This window comes from Aquila chrysaetos, chromosome 2 (genome assembly GCF_900496995.4).
Source record: "Aquila chrysaetos chrysaetos chromosome 2, bAquChr1.4, whole genome shotgun sequence".
Taxonomy (NCBI): domain Eukaryota; kingdom Metazoa; phylum Chordata; class Aves; order Accipitriformes; family Accipitridae; genus Aquila; species Aquila chrysaetos.
In genome coordinates this window covers 56,926,785-56,947,565 of record NC_044005.1, presented here as the reverse complement: position 1 = coordinate 56,947,565, position 20,781 = coordinate 56,926,785, and the positions used below count along the sequence as shown (strand labels likewise).

General features: G+C 41.8%; 2 protein-coding genes across 4 annotated transcripts in view; one reads left to right on the top strand and one right to left on the bottom strand.

The window, feature by feature from the left end:
• The window catches only part of CDC40 (cell division cycle 40), a 42,667-nt gene extending 39,310 nt beyond the window's left edge, over window positions 1–3,357 (bottom strand). The window contains exon 1 of the mRNA XM_030001223.2: window positions 2,937–3,357. Coding sequence (XP_029857083.1) covers window positions 2,937–3,245 — 309 coding nt within the window. The 5' untranslated portion in view covers window positions 3,246–3,357. The remainder of the gene's footprint in view (window positions 1–2,936) is intronic.
• A 632-nt stretch (window positions 3,358–3,989) lies between these two features.
• The window catches only part of WASF1 (WASP family member 1), a 103,005-nt gene continuing 86,213 nt past the window's right edge, over window positions 3,990–20,781 (top strand). For all 3 annotated transcript variants that reach the window (XM_030005635.2, XM_030005649.2, XM_030005643.2), the window contains exon 1: window positions 3,990–4,390. The gene's annotated coding sequence lies outside the window, so the exon portion shown is untranslated. The remainder of the gene's footprint in view (window positions 4,391–20,781) is intronic.

Here is a 20,781-nt window from a genome sequence, read left to right as displayed (position 1 = left end):
AGTTGGCTTTCCAATTTAAAATGAAAGTAGAAGTATTGCTGGATTGAAGTAACCAATAATTATAACTCAATGCTATATATTATGAGTAATTTAACATCAAGATCAGCAATAGGCCTATTTTAATAAGGAGAATGTAAGAAAAGGGTGCAACAAAAGCCATCCCTTCAAACTTTTAAAACACAGTTACAAACCATTAGTACAGTTTTCAATTATAGAAAAATTATTTTCACAGAAATATGATTTTATATATCTATGATGTACTTTGAGGCAAGGACTCAGCAGATTTCCACAGAATAAAGGAATACATCTTGGAGTAAGTTCTTAGGGCTATATTTGATATGAACATTTAAGTAGCAACAAAAAACCCAAATGCTGTAGCTGAGTGTGCTAACAGTTATGCCTTGCTAATAAAGAGAGTGAGGAACGCATAACGTCTGTGCAAGTTAACAGGTCAAAATCCTGAACCAGAAACAGGTACAATGATTACAACTAGGATGCAGAACACCAACCACTTAAGATTTACATTCTCAACTGCCAAAAATGCACTTGTACGCAGCTGTTGTTTATATTTATTGTATGACCCTTCTAGCCTCCCTTCTCACCACCATCGTCGTGGTTTAACCCCAGCCAGCAGCTAAGCACCACGCAGCTGCTCACTCACTTCCCCCCCATCCAGTGGGATAGGGGAGAGAATCAGGGAAAAAAAAAAAAAAAAAAAAAAAAAAGGTAAAACTCATGGACTCAGATAAGAGCAGTTTAATAGGACAGAAAGGAGGAATTATAATAATAACAATAATAAAATGACAATAATAATAATAATAATAAAAGAGTTGGAATATACAGAACAAGTGATGCACAATGCAATTGCTCACCACTCGCTGACCCATGCCCAGTTAGGTCCCGAGCAACGATCCACCTGCCCTGGCCAACTCCCCCCAGTTTAAATACTGGGCATGATATCATAATGGTATCGAATACCCCTTTGGCCAGTTTGGGTCAGCTGTCCTGGCTGTGTTCCCTCCTAACTTCTTGTGCCCCTCCAGCCTTCTTGCTGGCTGGGCATGAGAAGCTGAAAAATCCTTGACTTAGTCTAAACACTACTCAGGGACAACTGAAAACATCAGTGTGTTATCAACATTCTTCTCATACTGAATCCAAAACATAGCACTGTACCAGCTACTAGAAAGAAAATTAACTCTACCCCAGCCAAAACCAGGACAACGATCTTTTCTTATCTATGGCTGGTCCTTCGTGTAATACATATCCATGCACTTAAGAGTACTTGATCCTTATTCATGACAGAACATTTGCACACGTGATACTAATGAACTGCAACTCTGCCTTCCTCCTCACTCACCTTGCTGTTTTTCCAACCCTGTACTTAAAGAATTCTTGCGACCTACACTCAAACATCATGTCTTTTACATTTGTTCAGTAAGGACTTTCTAATCTTAAAGAATTAGGGTAAATTCCTGAGGGGGTGACTGGCAAGCTTTCACTGCTGATTGGTGGGACGCCATCATTTTTAGACACGGAAGGTGTTGAGAGCATGTTGTCTATGAGACCAGCACTTCTTTCTTAAACCGTAAAAGTCTGAAAAGAAAGCCTGATATCACTGTACAAGAAAATGATCTGTTACTCCACAAAGAAAGTTGTGGTGCTAAAAGAAGCTCCAGTATGCTGTGTATTCTGAAAGCCTCAACTTGAAGTAATTGATCTTTTTAGTTATATGCACCTCATCATCTATGACCTCAAATTAGAATGTTAAGACAACATTTTAATGAAACATCTTGATACTCAAAACCCTCAGTTCCTTTTTATCTTGGTTAGCAGAGCGCCTGTGACAGAGACAGTCCTAGTTGTACTGGTGGATACTCCTTTCAGGGCATAGCCTGGTGAACAGCTTTGAACAGAACATGCGACTGACACCTAACTCTTTCCTCCAGCTGCTTGTTCCTACTCCAGCACTGGGCATTTAAGTGTGCCAGCAAAGCATTTGTGCAGGTACATTGCAAACCAGAACAAGGAACGGATTCAAGGACAAATAACTCCACCAGAATTTTTTTTTTTTTTTTTTTTTTAAATTCAGATCAGTTCCCTGATGTCAGCCACCAAGCAACTGCATAAACCTTTGTGCCGGCCATGGCAAAGGGAAAACCTGTTGCTACAGCCTTAAGAGTGGTGAAGAGCCCAGCCAATACTACTTGCTACTTATCATCATTTACACTCAAAAGATATTACAGATGTTAATTAGCATTCCTTTCAAAGCCTGTACAAGACGGCCTGCCAGAGGCTGCAATTCAAGAAGTTAGATATTTCTAAGGCTCTAAGGGATAAGAAAATGCGCATCTAGTCAATACATATGATATAACATGCACGCGCAAATATGATCAGTTGCGATAGCATATGAATTAACTAATGGCAACAAAGTGAAAGGTTCCGTCCACCTCTTTGTCACAAAGTAGGAAACTTTTCAGAACAATTGGAAGCAACACGCTACTACAGTGACAGCCACCGCGGTGAGACGCCTGCCTTCGATGAGAAATGAGTTGCCTATACTAAAACCCCCGAACCAAACCAACACCTGCCCCTCCCGTCTGGAATCACAAAAGCGAACCGCACAGAAAAACATCTTAAACTCGGGGGAACAGAAGACAAGAGCATCTGAGGAGGCCCAAGGAAGGCACGGTTTTGAGATAATACGCTTTGATAAGCTTCACGGCCGCAGCGGGATCCTCCGGCCCAGCCCCCCGACACCCGCCCGTGCCCTCCCGCGGGGCAGGGCAAGGCCGGGCGGCGGCAACGTCCCCCCTCCCGCCCCGGTACCCCGCTCTTTCCGCCCCGGGGCTGCCCCGAAGCCGTTCGCAGCGCTCGAGGCTCGACGGTGCGGCCACAGCGGCGGGCCCGGTCCCCCAGGGCGGCGGAGGGACGCCTACCTTCACGGCGACTTCCGGGGCCGCGTCGACGGCCAGGGCCGGGGGGGCGGCGGCGGGCGGCGGGCGGAGGTGCAGCACGGCGTCGCGGCTGGCGAGCACAGCGGAGCGCTGGGAGCCGGCCTCGGCCTCGGGCTCCGAGTCGGGCTCCGAGTCGGAGCCGCCGTAGGAGGCGAGCGCGGCGATCGCCGCCGACATCTTTGGCGCGGGGGATGACGGGACGAGCGGGTCCTGGCAGCTCCGCGGAAGCTCGCCGTGCCCCTTCCCACGCAGGACGAGCGGGCTGGGGCTGCGCTTTACAAGGCAGCTCATTAAAACGGCAGATACGCTGTAAAGGACAAACTGTGGTCTTCTGTGGGATATACAGGAGTTTGAGGCGGGGGGGTCGTCTCCCTGCGCAGTTGTTGGCGCTTAACCTTTCAGGACTCCCGGGCGGGACTACAAGCTCCAGCATGCAACGCGGCACGGGCCGCCCCGGCGGCGCGGGTGCCATGGCGGCGGCTGTTGCCGTCCTGCCGCCCGGAGCCGAGGAATTTTATGGCACCGCTCTCGCCGGGGAGACGAGCGCCAGGGGGAACTCTCCGCTGGCCCGTTCCCGGGGAAGGCGCGGCGGCCGATGACGGGGGCGCCGGCCTCCCGCCCGTCACGGCCTGTCACCGGCTCTCGCCCGCACCTCGCTTAACGGCAGGGGAAAACACTCAACAGAGAGGGCGAGCGCCTCCTCCCGCACACAAAGGGTTTTCGCCATCTCTCAGAGAGGCGGCAGCAGAGCCGGTCGCTGCGCAACCAGGGAGCCAGGCACCGCAGGGCGGCCGCCGGGCCCGGGGCTCACCCCCAGCTCCCGCCGCCTCCGGCCCGGTCAGCCCGGGGGGACGGGCTGTGCGGCAGGGAGCCCCGCCCCCTCCCGCTGATTGGCCGCCAGCAGCCGGCTTCGGGCACGTCACAATGGCTAGGGAGTGGGAACCGGCGGGTCGGACTGTACCACCTGCCGCCCGCGGGGTGGGGGGGGGGGGGGGGAAGGCGGGTGGGCTCGCCTCAGCCTTCCCTCACGTCGCCGGAGTTGGGGGGCCGGGTCCGGCCGCCGGGTAAACAGCTCTCCCTCCCTCCCGCCTCGGCGCGCCGGGTAGAGGCCCCTCCTCCCGCGCGCACACACACACACACACACACACACGCGCTGTCCTGTGTCTATTGTGAAGCCTTCGGGGGAAGCTCCGCGCCGCCGCCGGGGCCGCACGCGCCCCCGCCGCCTCCCTCCCCGTCACCCCCCCACCCGCCGGTCGGTCGGTCGGCCGCGGCGCGCGCGGAATGGCAGGCGCCGTTTGAAGTTCCCAGCGCCCCAACGGCCGCGGGGGCAGCGCGAGGCGAGCGGCGGAGGAGGAGGGAGGGGCTGAGGCTGAGCGGCGTGAAGGTGTGAGGCGAGAGGGGGCGGCGGCGGCGGACGGCAGCCGGGCCGGCCAGTAAGTGCCCCCCTCCTCCTCCTCCCCACCACCACCACCACCACCCCCGTACCCTTCCCTCGGAGGGCCCCCCCGGGGCGGACGCTGCCGAGCCCGCTTCCCCCTCTCCCCTTCCCCGGCGCTGCGAGACGTGCCCGCCCCACAAAGGGACCTCGGCGGCCGCCAGGTGTTGGCCCCCTCCCCTTTGTCCGCGCCCGTGCGGGGAGCGGCGGCGGGAGGGAGGGAGGGAGGCAGCGTTCCCCCGCCAGCAGGGAGAGGAGGGGGCGTGTTGTGAGGCGGAGGAGGGGAGGGGGCCGCACTCGTGGCGGAGCTCGGCGTCTTGCCTCTCCCTCTCCTCGCCGCCCAGACCGCTGGCCCCGCGTGCCCGCCGCCGGCGGGGATCGCCCGGCGGGGAAGGTGGGGCGGCGCGGGAGCGGGGTCAGCGGGCAGGCGGCCCGGGCGGGGGTGACGTCAGCCGCCGCCAGGTGCGAGCGGCGGGCCGGGCTGAGGCGGGGGGCTCTGCCCTCGGCGCCGCCGGGGGGGGGGCTCGGGGAGGGCAGAGGCGGGCACGGGCGAGGGGATTCGGTGCGGTTGTGGCGGCGGGTCGGGCCGCCGGAACACTGCTACCATTGTTAGGCTGGCTTGGGGATCGCGGCCGGCTGGGAGCGGGAGAAGGACGTGGGTTCCAACTTCTCCGGCCAGCAGAACGCCTTTCCCTGCGCCCGCTTCGCTCGCGGGCGGAGTGGGGGGAAAGTACAGAGCGCTGAAGGGCTCGCTTTAATGCCGGGTGTATACACTGCATGCGCTTGCACCTGGAGCGGTACATTGCCGTGACTTCCTTTCATGCTGCATGTGCTTTCGGAATTGAAGTGAACGTACAGTGACATCTAATTGCGACACGGTGGCATTTAACCAGATTAAATGCTCTAGTTCGGTTTTCCACCCTTTTCGGCAGTCACGGTTTTAAACGAGTACCTTGGCTTGGGAAGATATAACTTGGATTCTTTTTGGAAAAAAAAAAAGAATAGAATAAACCTAAGGACAGATAGAAAGTGTTCACAGCATGGAGTGGAGCGAGGTGCTGCATTTCGGTCTGCTTTATTAAACGTGGACATGCCTCTTCTTTGTATGCTAGAAACAGGATTTTAGGTAAAAGTCCCACATTTTCAAGACTGAGACCTTTCTTTTGTTTGCATCTCCAACGGCTGAAATGTACTACGTTTAGCTAGCGTTTCATATGGTAATGACTTGACTTTTAAATGTATGGGTGATGAATCGATAAGTAAGGAAAGCTATATGACGCTTCATGTGAATCACTGCTTATTAATATCAAAAGTGGATCTTTCACTGCAGTAGATTTGTTTATTGTCTGTAATTGTTAACTGATTCCATATGACTGCATTCCTTTTTCTCTTGGCGTGCAGATGCTGGGTGTTGTCTGAAGTTGAAAGGTGCGCTTCCTGAAAAGTGAAATATTTCAAGATCTATTTGTGCAACGAGTCTGTGGTATTTTACCTGGAGAATTGTGTTGAAAACAATTGAACTAATTCTGCTTTGTTGTCCTTAAATCGGAAATGTTTAATTGACAAAGCTTTGGTAGTTTGCTTAAGTGTGTTCACCTTCGTTGTGTCCAAGCATCCTAGATTGCTTGCTAGTGAAATTCAGTCATCTGGGATTCTAGATGCTTTCGTTGTAGAACCCGTGAAAATCATTCACTGGTTTAAATTAGTTGCCTCTCTGGTACCATCAGGCTAGGAAATAAGCAAGGACACAAGAAGGTATTCAGTGGAACACCGTCTGAAGTTTCTCTTTCCTTAAATTGTAGCAAAGATTAATTTTTAGCAGGCATGCAGATGCCATTTTTGAATATGAAATACTGACTTGGCTATGCTTTAAAAGGGTAGATGGATAATATACGTGGTTATCTAAAATCTGGTTTTATTGAAAAAGCCGAGGAGTTGCTGCTCATCATTTGTGTTGAGATAATACGTTAACACATAGTGGCTATTAACTGCATATTTGTGAATTCAAGAAGGGGTTGATTGGTGTAAAACAAATCAAGAGAGTGATACAGCTTTTAAAAAAAAAAAAAAGGCTTCTAACTGATTATTGTATGGTGTAAGTATGTTCTGTTTTAATCAGGTTCCAGAAAATGTATTATGTTGTGCGTTGGATGCTGCTAGTTCTGAAGGCAGACTGGAGTAGTGGGTGGAAGGTGATTTGGGTTACTTGGCTTTTCTTTCCATCCAGCTTTTCCACTGCTGTTTTTCCTTGCAGTCACTTTGCCTCTCTTGCTTTGATTTCTCCAAAGGAAGATAAAAATGTTCTGCTTTGTACAGCACTTTTGCATATAAAAAGGGCCTTTTGGCACCTGTCTGTTACTACTCCCGATGGTGAATACTATACCAAGTATTACTATGTCTTCCTTTTTTCCCCAGGTGAGAGAGGAAGAAGTTTTTTAAAAAAGTAGTTCCTTGAGCAGTGGAAGCCTGGCTTCTTACCCACCCCCCTTTTTTTTTTTTTTTTTTTTTTTAAATATCACAGATGATTGTAAGCTCTAATGGATTTTTTTTTTCCCCTGTTTGAAACATTTATAGTCTCATTCTATTGTCGATCATTTAATGTCTAATAAGGTCTTAAGGCGTACTGCAGCCTTTCCCTTGGCCAGGACACTCATAGCATCTTGATTTCATGAACTTAGCATTTTCTTAAGCAATTATCTTTGAGACCTCTACCTTTCTGTCAAATTTGATTGAATTCAGCCAGCTAGTTCCAAGTGGGGGACACCCCCCCTCCCCCTAAACACTTCCTGCATGTGACTAATTTCCTTAAAAAGCTGGGGTAAAATATATTAAGTTTTAACTCAACATTTCACAATTTTTCCTTCATAACAGTCTTTTCTTCCCTATAGTAGATAATGAAATCTGTTTACCTGTGCTTCTAATGTATTTTATACTACTTTTTTTCCCTTTACTTGCTCTTTCATAGTTGTTTTTTGTTGCTTTCCCTGACGGATGTGCTTTATCTCATACCCTGTGTTTTCTGTTGGTTTTTCTTCCCCACAGAAGATGATGCATATAATCCCGCTTGCTCTATTTTTTCTATATATATTTCTTTTAACACTTTTAAACTACTATCAACCCACTTGCATATACACACACTTCTCATCCACCAAGACCTGTAAGTCTGCAGTTTGGAGGGAAGGGGAAAAAAAAAAAGCCAGATACTTATCAGACAGAGGATTGAACTAAAATATGAGGCTCTATTGTCTGTGGGAAATGCAGAGTTTGAAAGAAAACAAGTTTTTTTTCCTTTGTTCCTATGCTTTTGGCTGCTGAGAAAAGGTGTCATGATGGAAGTCTTATCAGGTTACTGTTACTGCGTTCGGATTGGGCCTTTTTAAGACGTTCTGCCTGTGTGTCTGATGCATCTTAATGTACTCTATTTAATTTAATTGTGTGGAGAGTGAAGCACCTTTTATAACTCATGCTTTGCTTTTTCTGCCACCTTGGAGCCTCTGACTGCTGCAAGGGTGATAATACCTCTTTTCCAGTTTTGTTTTTTTGGACTATGTCCCGGATTCTCAAAGATATCAAGGCGCCAGATTGCAATAGGAGTTCTGTGTTCCAGTACATCTGTGAATCAGTCTCTTAACTTTTTTGGGAGGGATCTTGAGGTCGTCTGACACAGGTTACAGGCTATATATTTCATGTTTACAAGACGTAGTGTCGTGGTTTAACCCCAGCCAGAAACTAGGCACCACGCAGCCGCTCACTCACTTCCTCCACCCATCCAGTGGGATAGGGGAGAGAATTGGGGAAAAAAAAAGTAAAACTCATGGATTGAGATAAGAACAGTTTAATAGGACAGAAAGGAGGAATTATAATAATAACAATAATAAAGTGACAAGAATAACAAAAGAATTGGAATATACAAAACAAGCGATACGCAATGCAGTTGCTCACCACTCGCTGACCAATGCCCAGTTAGGTCCCGAGCAACGATCCATCTGCCCCGGCCAGCTCCCCCCAGTTTATATACTGGGCGTGATGTCACAATGGTATGGAATACCCCTTTGGCCAGTTTGGGTCAGCTGTCCTGGCTGTGTCCCCTCCCAGCTTCTTGTGCCCCTCCAGCCTTCTTGCTGGCTGGGCAGGAGAAGCTGGAAAATCCCTGACTTAGTCTAAACACTACTCAGGGACAACTGAAAACATCAGTGTGTTATCAACATTCTTCTCATACTGAATCCAAAACATAGCACTATACCAGCCACTAGAAAGAAAATTAACTCTATCCCAGCTGAAACCAGGACACATGGTTTTAAAGAAAAAAAGATATGGGATGAGACTGGAACAACTTAGATTGTCATATTTATTTCAAACGACTTTGCAAACAGAATTTTTTTGCAGAGTCACCTCCTCCCTAGAGGTCAGAAGCTGTGTAGCCTCTTCGAAATACTCAAGTGCTTATGCGGTGCTATGGCCTGCATCTTAAAACAAAAGTTGAACAAAGAATGTATCAGAGAGGCAGCAAAACATTAATTACAGGCTTCCAGGAAAATAAACTAATTAGCATAATTAGAAAGTCTCATATCTTTAATATTGCATTTCTTAATTCTCTGAAAAATGTTTTTTTAATCATTAAAAGGACAGAAAAAGTCATCAAAAGTGTATACATTTCTAAAAATATAGTAATTAATTTAGGTGCCTATATTTTTGGGGGGTGGGAAGCTAAATTGAATGCTAGCTTACTTATGTTAGTGTGTTGGTGTAATAAATTACCTTCTACACACAAAGAACTGCAGAATAACGAAGGTAGTTACATTTTAACAAAACACTTAATGGATAGCAGAAATAATGGATAGTTTTCAATGACTTGATACCTTGCTGTTGATTGACTTAGCTGCTATGCTTGCGACCTGAATTTAGTCTTCTGACAGCAAACTCCGTACAGAAGTAGATTATTATGAATGCCATAACTGTCTGACACTTAAAACTTATTAGAAAACAGGAATCTATTCTAAAGCCAGGTGAGTTTTTTTGGCATCTGAATTCTGTTGAAGCATTTCCTATAGCTAGGGTATTTGTACTGGTTTTTTCCCTTTTTTCCTGCTCCGTGGTAAGCCTCATTCATTTACTGGCAGTATTAATAGGGTCTCTGTTCTCTATCTGGCTTGTTTTCACAAATTTGGAGAACCTCAATGTACTTGAGTCCAGTTTGGTAGAAATTGGTCAATAGATTTTAAGTTACTGAAGGAGAGCTTCCAACAAATACTCTGCAAGTGATCTCATAAACTTTGTTTGTGTAGGAAATAGGTCTGAAAATTGTTGGGCGCTCTTAAAGAAAAACCATGCACAGGTAATTCTCATCCCTTACAGTGGCAACTGCCTGTAGATAGAAGTATATGATGACAACAAAGACTGATGGTAGACTCCGTAATATTAACTAGTAGTACTAGTGTAGTTAGTACTGCTTCTGCAAAGACAATGGTGCCTCACTAATCTACTAGGGTTTTTGATTGCAGTAATAGCATAATAGATTAAATTTTAATATAGTTCTAATTTACGTATACTTTTTAAAGATGTAATTGGACGTTCTGCACACCAGGCTATTAAGTAAAGAAGCCATGATCTGAGAGGTAAAATATTTTCATGGGTCACAAAAGTCTCTGAGAGGAAATAACAGAAATAAATGTTAAGTTATAGGAAGCTTAACATTTTGTCTTAAATCAGACGCTGTTCAATATTTTCTATTAATCATCTGTAGAATTTAATTTATGAAATAGCAGTATTTACTGAGAATTCAAAACTGTTTAGTCAGATTCAGAAATACTAAGCAAGCTGTGTGAAAGGACAGCAGGATGACAAGTAAAACTGATTGTTGGTGTATGCAAAGCTGTTTTGGAGGCAGAAAATATGATACCATTTTTATGTCTTAGAAGTTCTTAAATTAACACTATTAATATAACAAGAAAATTTGGGCATCATTGCAATTTGTTGAGGTATCATTACCCAATTTATAGCTGTAATCAGAAGTGGGGAAAAAAGCATAGAGAAGGAAGTGCCATTCTATACAAAATCCTTAATTCTTATCTGCTATTCAAAGTGTGTTCTTAACTGTCAATTAGTTTAAAAAAGATAAATCACAGTATTGTAGAGAGTTTGATATGAAGGATATGGCAGAGTTTTTCAAGGGATTGAAAAGATTGGAGTTATTTACCCAAGGAAATGAAGTGCAGATCAAACAAGTGAGGAGTAGGAAGTTATAAAATAGATGTGAATTTATGCTCTCCAATAGCAGATGTAAAAGAAAAAAGCTGCATTCAGTGAAAGACAATTTATTGAAACCATACTTTTTTGCAAGGAGAGGTGAATTGAGAATTTTTCCCTGCTTCCACTCAATGCACCTGTATTTCTCTCCATATATATGTATGTATGTATCTGTCTATCTGTCACTCAGTGTTAGAGTTTTTCTCTTAAATAACAGAACCAGCTTAAACTCCTTGCTTTATTTGCTTCAAACCAATAATTCAAACTTTGCTCTTTCTAATCAGAGATGACTGCTCAAATAAATTGCTCAAATATTAATTGGAGTGAGGTATTCTCAGTCTTCTATAGCTGAAATGAATTTTGTAATTTCTGGTCTTTGGAGTAATTTTCTGGCTGTTTGATGTAATGAACTGTTTTACGCAAAATGGAACAGTCCAAATCAGCGGGATAATGAGAGAAACTCTTACACCAATATGTTGAATATGGAAATGGCTTGTAGCATGGGGATGGCCAGTCTGAACACAAACCGTGGATGAAAATTGATGTTTGAAGAGAAGCCATCTTAGGCCAATCCAGCAAGCTTATAGTGAAGGTGTATGGCAAAGGAACATGAGGGTCCTTTCTGGGGGTGGAGTCCTCTTTCAGATTAACCCTTTTCTTTACTATCAGCTCTTCATAATAGATGTATAGGTTATGGAAAATTGGAAGAGTGATTGACACTGAGGTACTTTACTGGTAGTACTTATGCTAAATACTGTATTACAGCTGCTTGTCCGGCAGCACCCAGTTGCCACCTCTAAAGCAATGGCTATGGAGTGGCCAAAAGCAACGGCTATGGAGTGGCCAAAATCAAAGTTGTCAGCTGTTATTTCTACAATGTGATACTGTTCATGGTTTGAGGGTCCAGAATCTTTTACCTTCAGGCACATTCAGGATGGTGATGTGGGTTCAGATAGATTGTCTGCCAGATCAGCTATACCAGGTAAGCAGGGTCACTATTGAAGAGCCATTGTTGGTAGCTGAGAGCAGTTTTCCACAAAAGATTCTCATTATCATAAGATAAACCTCTATAGTGATTTTGGCACGGGCCTTCAAGTAATTAAAAAAAAATAGGAAAATAACAAGTCATTTGTAACTTGATAATATGCGTGAACTTAAGTAGTTCAACCAGCTCTTGTAAAAATGGCATGCAGAGTCAGCTTTCCATTAAAAAAGGAAATGCTTAACTTGTTAAATCTTGTTCAGCCACTAGTCACTGAATGTGTGTGCAGAAGTGCTTAGAGAGGTCTTTTACGCTCAGCTGGTTCTGCTTTTTTGTTGATATTAAAGGAGAAGGCCGTGATTGACAAACTTTTCCAGTTGTGATTCCATGTGCGGTTGTGAAACTTACTAGGCTTGAGAACACAACCAAAATACAAGTTGAGTTTGTTATAGGTGCTCTTTCTTTGGAAGCCTCTCCTCAGGAGCAAGGCCTTTACAAAAATTGTGTAATTTGTGGGGAGGGAAATTTCACTTCTGTGCTTTGCAGCTATCCCCTGTGCAAATGTCAGTCTCTGCTGGTAATACAAACAGTGATTTTTATTACATCTTAATACTCTGAGCAACCTGTTCTAGTTGATTCTGCTTTGGGCAACCTCAAAGGTGCTATGATCATATGATCTTCATAGCAGGAGGAAAATATATCTTACAAATAATTCAGAAGTGATAGGTGGCCTAGACTGCTGTGGAGGTGGTAATGAAAGTTTCTGGCATTGATGGCAGTCTGATTTGAATTTGCTCTTCTGAAAATACATAAAAAATGATACAAGTATTTGGTGTTGCAGGGATCTACATTGCAGCTGAAGAATGGCATTATATGGCAGAATACATATGCATATCATTCATATACAGAACGAACTGATGTTATTCCATAGTCTTGAAGATTCAAGACTGTTCCACTCTGGAAACTTCAGATGTGGCTACCCACTTGAAACAATACTGTCTGTATCCCCAGGCAAGACAACGGAATGCATTCTGTGGGTCTAGCTAGCATGAGTGGTCTATTAAAAACAAAATAAATCTGAGTTACAAAGAAGTTAACAGTTTTCATTTCCCATGGGAATGAACTTCAAGTAAATCTACCTTCAGCAAGTTCCATGATACAGGGAGAAGTTCTGTACAATTCATTCCAAAAAGAACATACTTTCTACCAGCTATGATGTTTCCAGTAATGGAAGTCAGATATGGGGATTATCCGTGGCTAGCCTATCTAGCTAGACTTTCATCCATTCTACTTCTGACTATAAAAAAAAAAAAAAATCAGTTATTTGTCTGGGAAAGGAGAAAATGTTTTATTAACAAAGAGAAAGATTTTTGTTCTTACTGTTTTTTCTAGTTGGAGGAGAATTGGACCTCTGTTCCATACCTGTGGCTACTCTGCTGATAAACATATTATTTTATTCCAGGATGACTCATGTACATGTCTTTAAGCTCTGGACGGATTTGTATTCCTCCTATACAGTCATCTGTCTGATCTGCAGGAGAGTTCAGAGTGGGGCTTCATTACTCAAATCTTTACAAATACTGGCAGTGTTCATGAAAAAATGTTATAGTAGTGATACTACGTTGAAGGGGAAAAGGAATGCTTATGGCTCCTCAGGCCTTACCTGATGCCTTGTATACCAAACTCTCTATTGCAATTGAGGTAGATGGGATTGGTTCTTAAGATCTACTATGTTTGATAGATTCTTGAAGCACTAATATGTTTATAGGCTGTCTTCTAGTAAACTCTAGGTTCCTCACAAGTTTACTATCTGCATATTCATTAGAGATCTGATCAGTGTTGCCAAAAGATTATTCTCTTGAAACCTGTGGACCATCCCTGTGAGTGTCTGTTGATTTATTTAATACAGCATAGCATGTTATGCTTGGAATGACCTTCTTGTGGTGGATCAGTGTGGCCCAATGGTTGGACATCTTGATGAATGTACGTACTTTTGCGGCCTAAAAATTTTATTAACTGAACTTCTGACAGCAACTGAACGTGCTCTCTGCCTAGACATTAGAGAGTTCCCATGGGAAATAGCCACTTAATGGTTACTGTTGTCCTAAAGTGATACTTGGTAAGAGGTTTCATTTCTACCTATTGGTAGAGAAAAATCCTTGCTACTTTGAATACTTTCGGACTCCTGCCCGGTCACATAAATTAGTCCCTTAATTCTATCTTTCATTGTGCCTGGGAATACATTGAAAAGCAAAGCCATTTGTGTATAGAAACAATCTAAATGGGTCATCTTCTGTGTCTAAGTATTTTCAGAAATGTAAGCACTTTCCCCTAGCTTAGTGCTTGCGTTTGGGGCACTGGCTACCAAAGCTGATTTTAGAGCACGAATGTAGCATCCAGTCCTTTTTATGTGGTAAGAAAGCAAACGTTTCATTTTTTCAGAATCCCAAACCATATGCTTGTTGTATGTATTCTAGTCCATCCTTGATTATAATGAGCTTCTTTACTCATAGTTAGTCATTTTTCCTTTGAAACCTGTATCATTAGAGAGAGAATCTTTTTAGGAAAAAGATTAATTTTATTAAGCAAAGAGGTAAGGATATGATTTTAAAATGGAGACAGCTAGGAAAGAAAACCATAAGAACTGTATGATGCAGTCATAAAAAGTGCTGGATGTTGATTTACTGTTCTAGTTGTTGGTCAGTTTTTGTTCTGAAGCATGTTATCTAGAGAGAGCTAAGGACTCTGCTTGATGGTGACTGTCTAGAAGGCTGAGAAAGACTCTGAAGGGACAGATTCTTCTCTACCTGTTTTATGCCTCCCTGTTCAGGAATTCATAAGCTCGCATTGCAACACTTTCAAACATGCACTGTAAGAGTTTTTAATCTTGGTTTCCCACCTTTCTCAACAGTCTGACTTGCAACATGAGACTTTTCATATGTTTTTTCTGCCTTGCAGCTTGCCTATATACTATTTTGCAGGTTAGCAGTTTATGTTAATTTTCAAGACACTAATGTCCATTTAGATACCAAGACGCATCTGTTAGCCTTATTTTTAGAGTACTAAGCTATCTCTAAGCTTGAGTTGCAGACAAAATGATAGATGGTTTTGAATTCATGTTGGAACATGAGGAACCCTTCGGACATTGTTGTTGAAAGTATTCTGGAGAAGCCTGATTCACCTGTACTTGGGAACAGTACTTTGATTCGAAAGATACACTTCAGAAAAATATATATTGTGTCAGGACCTTATGTCTGTAAGACTGTAGGAATGTTGAAATATCTGGAGTCTTATAGAAAGAAAATGCATGTTCTGTGCGCAGAGTTACATCCCTTTAAAAAGTTCAGACATTTTAGGATGCCTAAAACAGACAATGAAGCATTTTAATATAAATATAATAATCATGTTGTTGTTCAGATTGGTGGGGTTTTATCCTAATTTTCTTAATGAAAATTTATAACTGGTACCTGGTAATCTCACTGTAATGCATGTGTTAATTTTGGGTGGAGTTATGCAAGCTCTGGAGATAAGATTTAATAAGTGACATGCAGGTCTATTTAAAAACTATAAAATTGTAAATTAATTTCTAGATTTAATTGGACAAAATGATGGTAATTACTGATATGTAATCTCTTTTGTCACAAATGCTGTGGGTTTTGTTGCATAGGTGTAATTACAATCGAGTGCTTCAAAATCACTTGTTTTCCAAAGATAGTGAAAGTTTATAGTAAAAATGAAATAAATTGTAATTATTACATATTTCGAAAGTAAAAGTATTGCTAATACTGTTTGGTTTTGTGCAGCTAGGGAGAGAAATTTGTTTATTAAATATAGTTAGCTAGTGCGTGAGTTGGGCAGGTGGGTGAATGGCATCCAGTTTGACTCTGGTCCAAGGCCAATACGAGCCAAAACTTATTTTCAGTGGACGTGCTTGCGCATTATAAAGCTCATCATCAGAACTAGCATTAATACTACCACGGATAAACAAGGAGTAAATGGATCTAAGTGTGTATTCGCTTCTTCTATTACATTGTTTAACTCTTCTATAAACCAACCACTTGTGTTCCAAACTTTTTACATCAAAAGTACAAATTTGAGTCATACTCTTGCAAAGTCTTGAGTTTCAATTTTTCTTGAAACTGCATTTATTTTTAGCATATTGAGCTTATTATGGAAGTGTATTTTGAAGAATGTCAACATGAAAACCTGTTTAGAAAAGCACGGCCTTTAACAATTCCCCCCCTACATACACTGTTATTTCTTCTTCAATTTTTATGTGTCAATTATATGACAAGTTGTCTTTTGTTGATGAAATCAGAATTAGATCATGGTACAGGACTCCTGCTTAATTTTAGTGTTCTCCTGGGATGCCACTTTCAGACTTTCCTAAAGATTCAGAAACTAGTACTCAAAAATCTTAGGCAACTAGTATGTATTATATGGGAAAATAATTTTTGGTAAGTTTGATTAGCTTTGGAAAAATTAATGTACTGAATCTTTAGTACAACCAGCAATATTAAGAAGACACTTTACTTCTCAGTAAACAGGAAGTTTCCTTTATCAAGTATGAAAACTAACCTAAAGCTCAGTAAGTTTAGAATTTATACTTTCAGTAAAACAGCTATAATTTGTCAAGTATTAATAGAAAATAATAATTTTTGTCCTGTTTCATACACAGTGTGTTTCATTCCCTCTGCTGCAGCTTGGATTTTTGTCAGAAAGTTGCAGAGTGAAATTAATGCCTGTCGGCTTGGTTGAGACTTGGGTACGTGCTCATCTCTTCTGTGTAACATGCCTGAAAATGAAAGGAGAGAGAAAGTGGTTTGGCCTTGTTTTAGTGCTAATTGAGATACGGTGAGTCCAGTATATGAGACTTTGGGATAGAAAACACAAACTTCAGGGATCTTGTTTTTCAAGAAGAAGGTGGTGGATTGCTAGGCTTTAATCAGGCTACTGCAACTGAATGTTACTGGTGGTGGACCTTACCGTTTAAAAAAGGTGTCAACTGCTTGCTGCTTTGGACTGTGGCTAAAAATTGTCAGGCAAGTCTGTCCTTGATGTTTTGTCCTGTTTAGTATCTACCTACTTTTTTCTAACAAATAAAATGAAAATAACACTGTCAAACTTCCTGAGAACATATATTTCTTCTTTATGCAGTTTTTAAGGATGTTGTCTGTGTTCTGAGTTTGTAACTTTTTTTTTGTTGTAGTAACAGAGAATTTTAGAAAGTTATTAAATGAAATACAGAAAGGCTCTCTGGAGGATGTATTGTGTGTCCTAACCGCTGAGTCATACAGTAATGCTTGCTCTTTCTCTGCTATTGTGAATCTTGAATTGTTTTGTGGTTAGTGGAACAACTGCAAAGGGAAGGTGAATAGTTTTCTAATTTGTGTTTGTCTATAGTTTATCTTCAATATATGTATTCTCTCCCATGAGCAGTAGGAAGTATGCTTTTGAACTCTGAGAAAGCCAAGGAAGATGCTTCCGCTTTGTAGGGAACAGACCTAATATCAAAGATGGGCACCCTCTCTCCTGGCCACATCTTGTAAGAGAAAATGAGGACATCTGCTTCATTCTTTGAAGGAATGAATGTAAACAGCTGGGTTCATCTTTAGTGGATAAAGAAGCTTGCCTATAGATTTAAATCTGACGGATGAAATCTAGAAAACAGTGGAATATAAAATTCACCTGTCTTTGCTGTCATCCATAGATTTCTAGATTATACCCTTTCCACATCATACCGTATGTGGGTAGTCTAGAAGCTTAAGTGAGAATTCTTCTCTGAAAGGCAGTCCATACTGCCATGGGCATAGGATGGGGCCGAGGCAGTGCTGGCTCATTTCCAGATACCTTAACGGATAGCTGTCCAGGTAGACATACCATAAATGTTTTATTAGATTTAGGCTTTAATGGTATGATCAGATTTGACTGAATGGTATATAAGGCAAAGTTGCTTGCCACAACATGTAAATAGAAGCAAGTTGGGTTTTTTTTGTGTGAGAATAAAGCTGTCTATGCAGTACTGAAAAAAAAATGTATCTTTTAAATGAAAGCTGACATGCTTCTATCTGTGGAAATGGAGTCATAGTGTCTCTTTCTCAGTGCATTTCTTAGAAAAATGAAGTATGCCTGAAAATAAACACTGGTGGTTTTTGGTTTTTTTGTTTTGTTTTGTTTTTTTAATACGTCCCCTCCTCCCATTATTTCAGTATTGATTGAAGCAAAGTTGTTAGATGCATTTTGGGTAATTTAAGTTTGTTTTACAGCCTATCAGTAATCTTGAATGCCGTTTGGGGACAGACAATAAAAATGAAGCTGATCGGTCACTGTCATATCATTGTTTGGTAGGGAAAGAAGAATTGCTAGAATGCGGAATCATGTTTCATGTGTGATTACAAACTTCTCTCCCTCACTCAAACTCTAGTCTTAGAAAGATCATGTTCTTTCCTAGATGTGTGAGGTTTAAAGTCATGCCATTTTCCTCTCAATTTTCTAAATATGGCATCTCCAGACGTGCTGATTTACTATCAGCTTTTTTATTGCAATGGAGCATGAATTTATAAAGGTGATCTATTTCTATAGGCAACAGAGAAATTTTGAGCAGAAAAATTAACACCTATTGGTGGTCTTCTACCTTTTTCAGTGCCTGATATCCTTAATCTCTTCTCCCTGAATCTGGTGGTGTGCTGCAAACTTCCACTACTGTAAGGCAGCTAATAAGAATGTAAATAGAACTTCTTAAACTAGCAGTTTTCAAACCTTTTTCCTTGAAGCTGCTGAGCTTCTGTTTACTGTGTTTTGAGAACCACCGGCTTGGTTTGTCTATCCCTGCTCTGTTGTACCTCTGTGCATACCCACAGAACACAGCTGAGAATGAGGAATGGAAAGAGGCAATAGGTTCACTGTCTGTTCTCAGTGGAGAAAGGAAGGTACATAAAACCATCGCTCTTCTAAAGGGCAGTGATGACCTTCCCTTAGAGAATGCTGGCTAATGCCTTTCTTCTCACCTCAGAGCTTTGCCGTCCATAGTCTGTCACACCTACCCAAAATGGCCCCGGAGAGAGCCTTATCTGTAAGGAGTCACCCCTTACAGTATGCTTCAGTCCAACGTTAAAAGCCCCTCAGATTGACAGCTGCTGTCATGGAGAAAGAGGTCTCTGCAGGTGTTGTGTGACTGCTGCTTTTTAAGAGCAGAAGAACCTTCAGTCACTTTAATGTTCTGTTGTGACATGTATATAATGGATATTTCATGGAATTCGTAAGTTACTCTTTGTCAGAACATTTTGAACTTCAGGTATTAGAAACTAATTGAAATGAACATTTCACTTCAGCCCTGGCCGACCTCTGCAATACACATTACTGCTTGGGATAGTAGTTGCATTCACTCGGCCGTTAAACAACTTCTAAAGCTCTACTCTCTGATCTCAAGAGTGTAGTTTTCTTAATGGGATTTTTTTGAAGGTGACCATAAAAGAAAGACAACAGCTACTGTCACAAGTATTAAGAAGTAGTGTGCAATGTGAACAGGCTAATTTAACTCAACCCTAAATACAGTTATTCTAGAGTCTTCTAAAAATAACTCTCCTCCAAACAATAAAAATTGACGTAACTTGACAGCATGTTTTAGCAGACATTGGCAAAATGTTGATTTCTGCTTTTTGATCTTTTAGATTAAAAAATGTAAGCAAACAGTAACTTAAACTCTTCTTAGTAGATATATTGTTGCTATATTATACTGTCCTTGTCTGGTTTTTGTGTCAGATGAACACTACAAACAAGCATTTAATTTATCTTCTGATTTTTTTTCCTCATCTCACCATTCTCTTCTCTCTTCTACAAAATTGCAGTGTTTTACTTGCTGAGGTAGTATCTAGTTTGAGCAAGAGACAACAGCCTCAGTTGTGGAAAATTACTGTTCACAGTTCTTGCCTTTTCGTTCCTTGCTAAGTGAACTGGTAACTAAAATGCTTTGTTCTCTTCTTGTGGAGGTAAGTCTTCTCTGCATGATAAAGCAGAATGATGACATGCAGGACTTGTTTTAATGCGTAGATATTGTACACAAGGCTAGGTGAGTAAATGTATTACAAACTCTTACAGCAGGTGTCAAGCTATGCTTATTTACATTGGCAGGTCACCTTAATGTATGTGGAAGGCTTAATCGTTTTAACAGCCTAAATAATGAGTGTAAATTAAAGATATTGCTTGGAATTTTTTTTAATCTAATCGCTATAAATTGTAACACATAATTTTCTTTTCATCGTTATTCTATTTGTAAGGCTTATCACTTTTTTGAAAATTTTAAAGGTAGGAGTGCTAATAAGATGTGTTACATTGTGCTTATTTTCATAAGCAGGAGTTCATCATTATGAACCAAAGCAAAAAATCGTATTTAGTAGCAGTTGAATTTTAAACTGAAAGCTAGAAATTTGTAGCAAGATCAAGAGGATAGCAAAGGAATTATATTTTGACCAGTAAATTCTAGAATGTAAAGACAAGAAAAATTTTGTTTTATTTGTAACAAATAGTATAATTTAAAGAACTAGGGATATGAAGAGAAGGTGAAATTTACTGTTGGAATTTTGAATTCCTTATGTCACATATTAAAAAATTAAATATTTTTTTTTTGTTTTAAATTATTAACAACTCTCAGACGTGGGGATTTTTTGGGGAGGGTGTTGTTTTTACATTATGCTACGTAAAGCTTACTCAGGAGAGAAGTTTTTAACTAACTCAATGCATTTGATAATGAGCAAGGGACACAACATCTTTGTCATCCTTGTTATCACTTTGGTAAGACCAAGGCTGCTCTTGTGCTGGAGCTGTTGAATTTTGATGGCAAGTTCTCAGGCTCTCCATCCGTGTGCTGTTTACACAATCTATTCTAAGTCTCCATATGAACATGGCTTTTATTTTCACCCTGCAGATCCTTGGACTGAAAACATAGGACTTGAAAAAATACCTTTCTAAACAAAACTTTGCAGTTACTGTTAAAAACTTTTGCTTGTGCTTTCATTGTAGTTCTAGGCAGAACTGTATTTAATGAGAACAAAATGAAGCCATAATCCTGGGATTTTTTTACTGTAACAGTTTATTAAAGTAAAGAAACATGCACAAGTTCAGAGAAACCAGTCATCTTTGGTGATAGGTGATGTGTGTGCGAA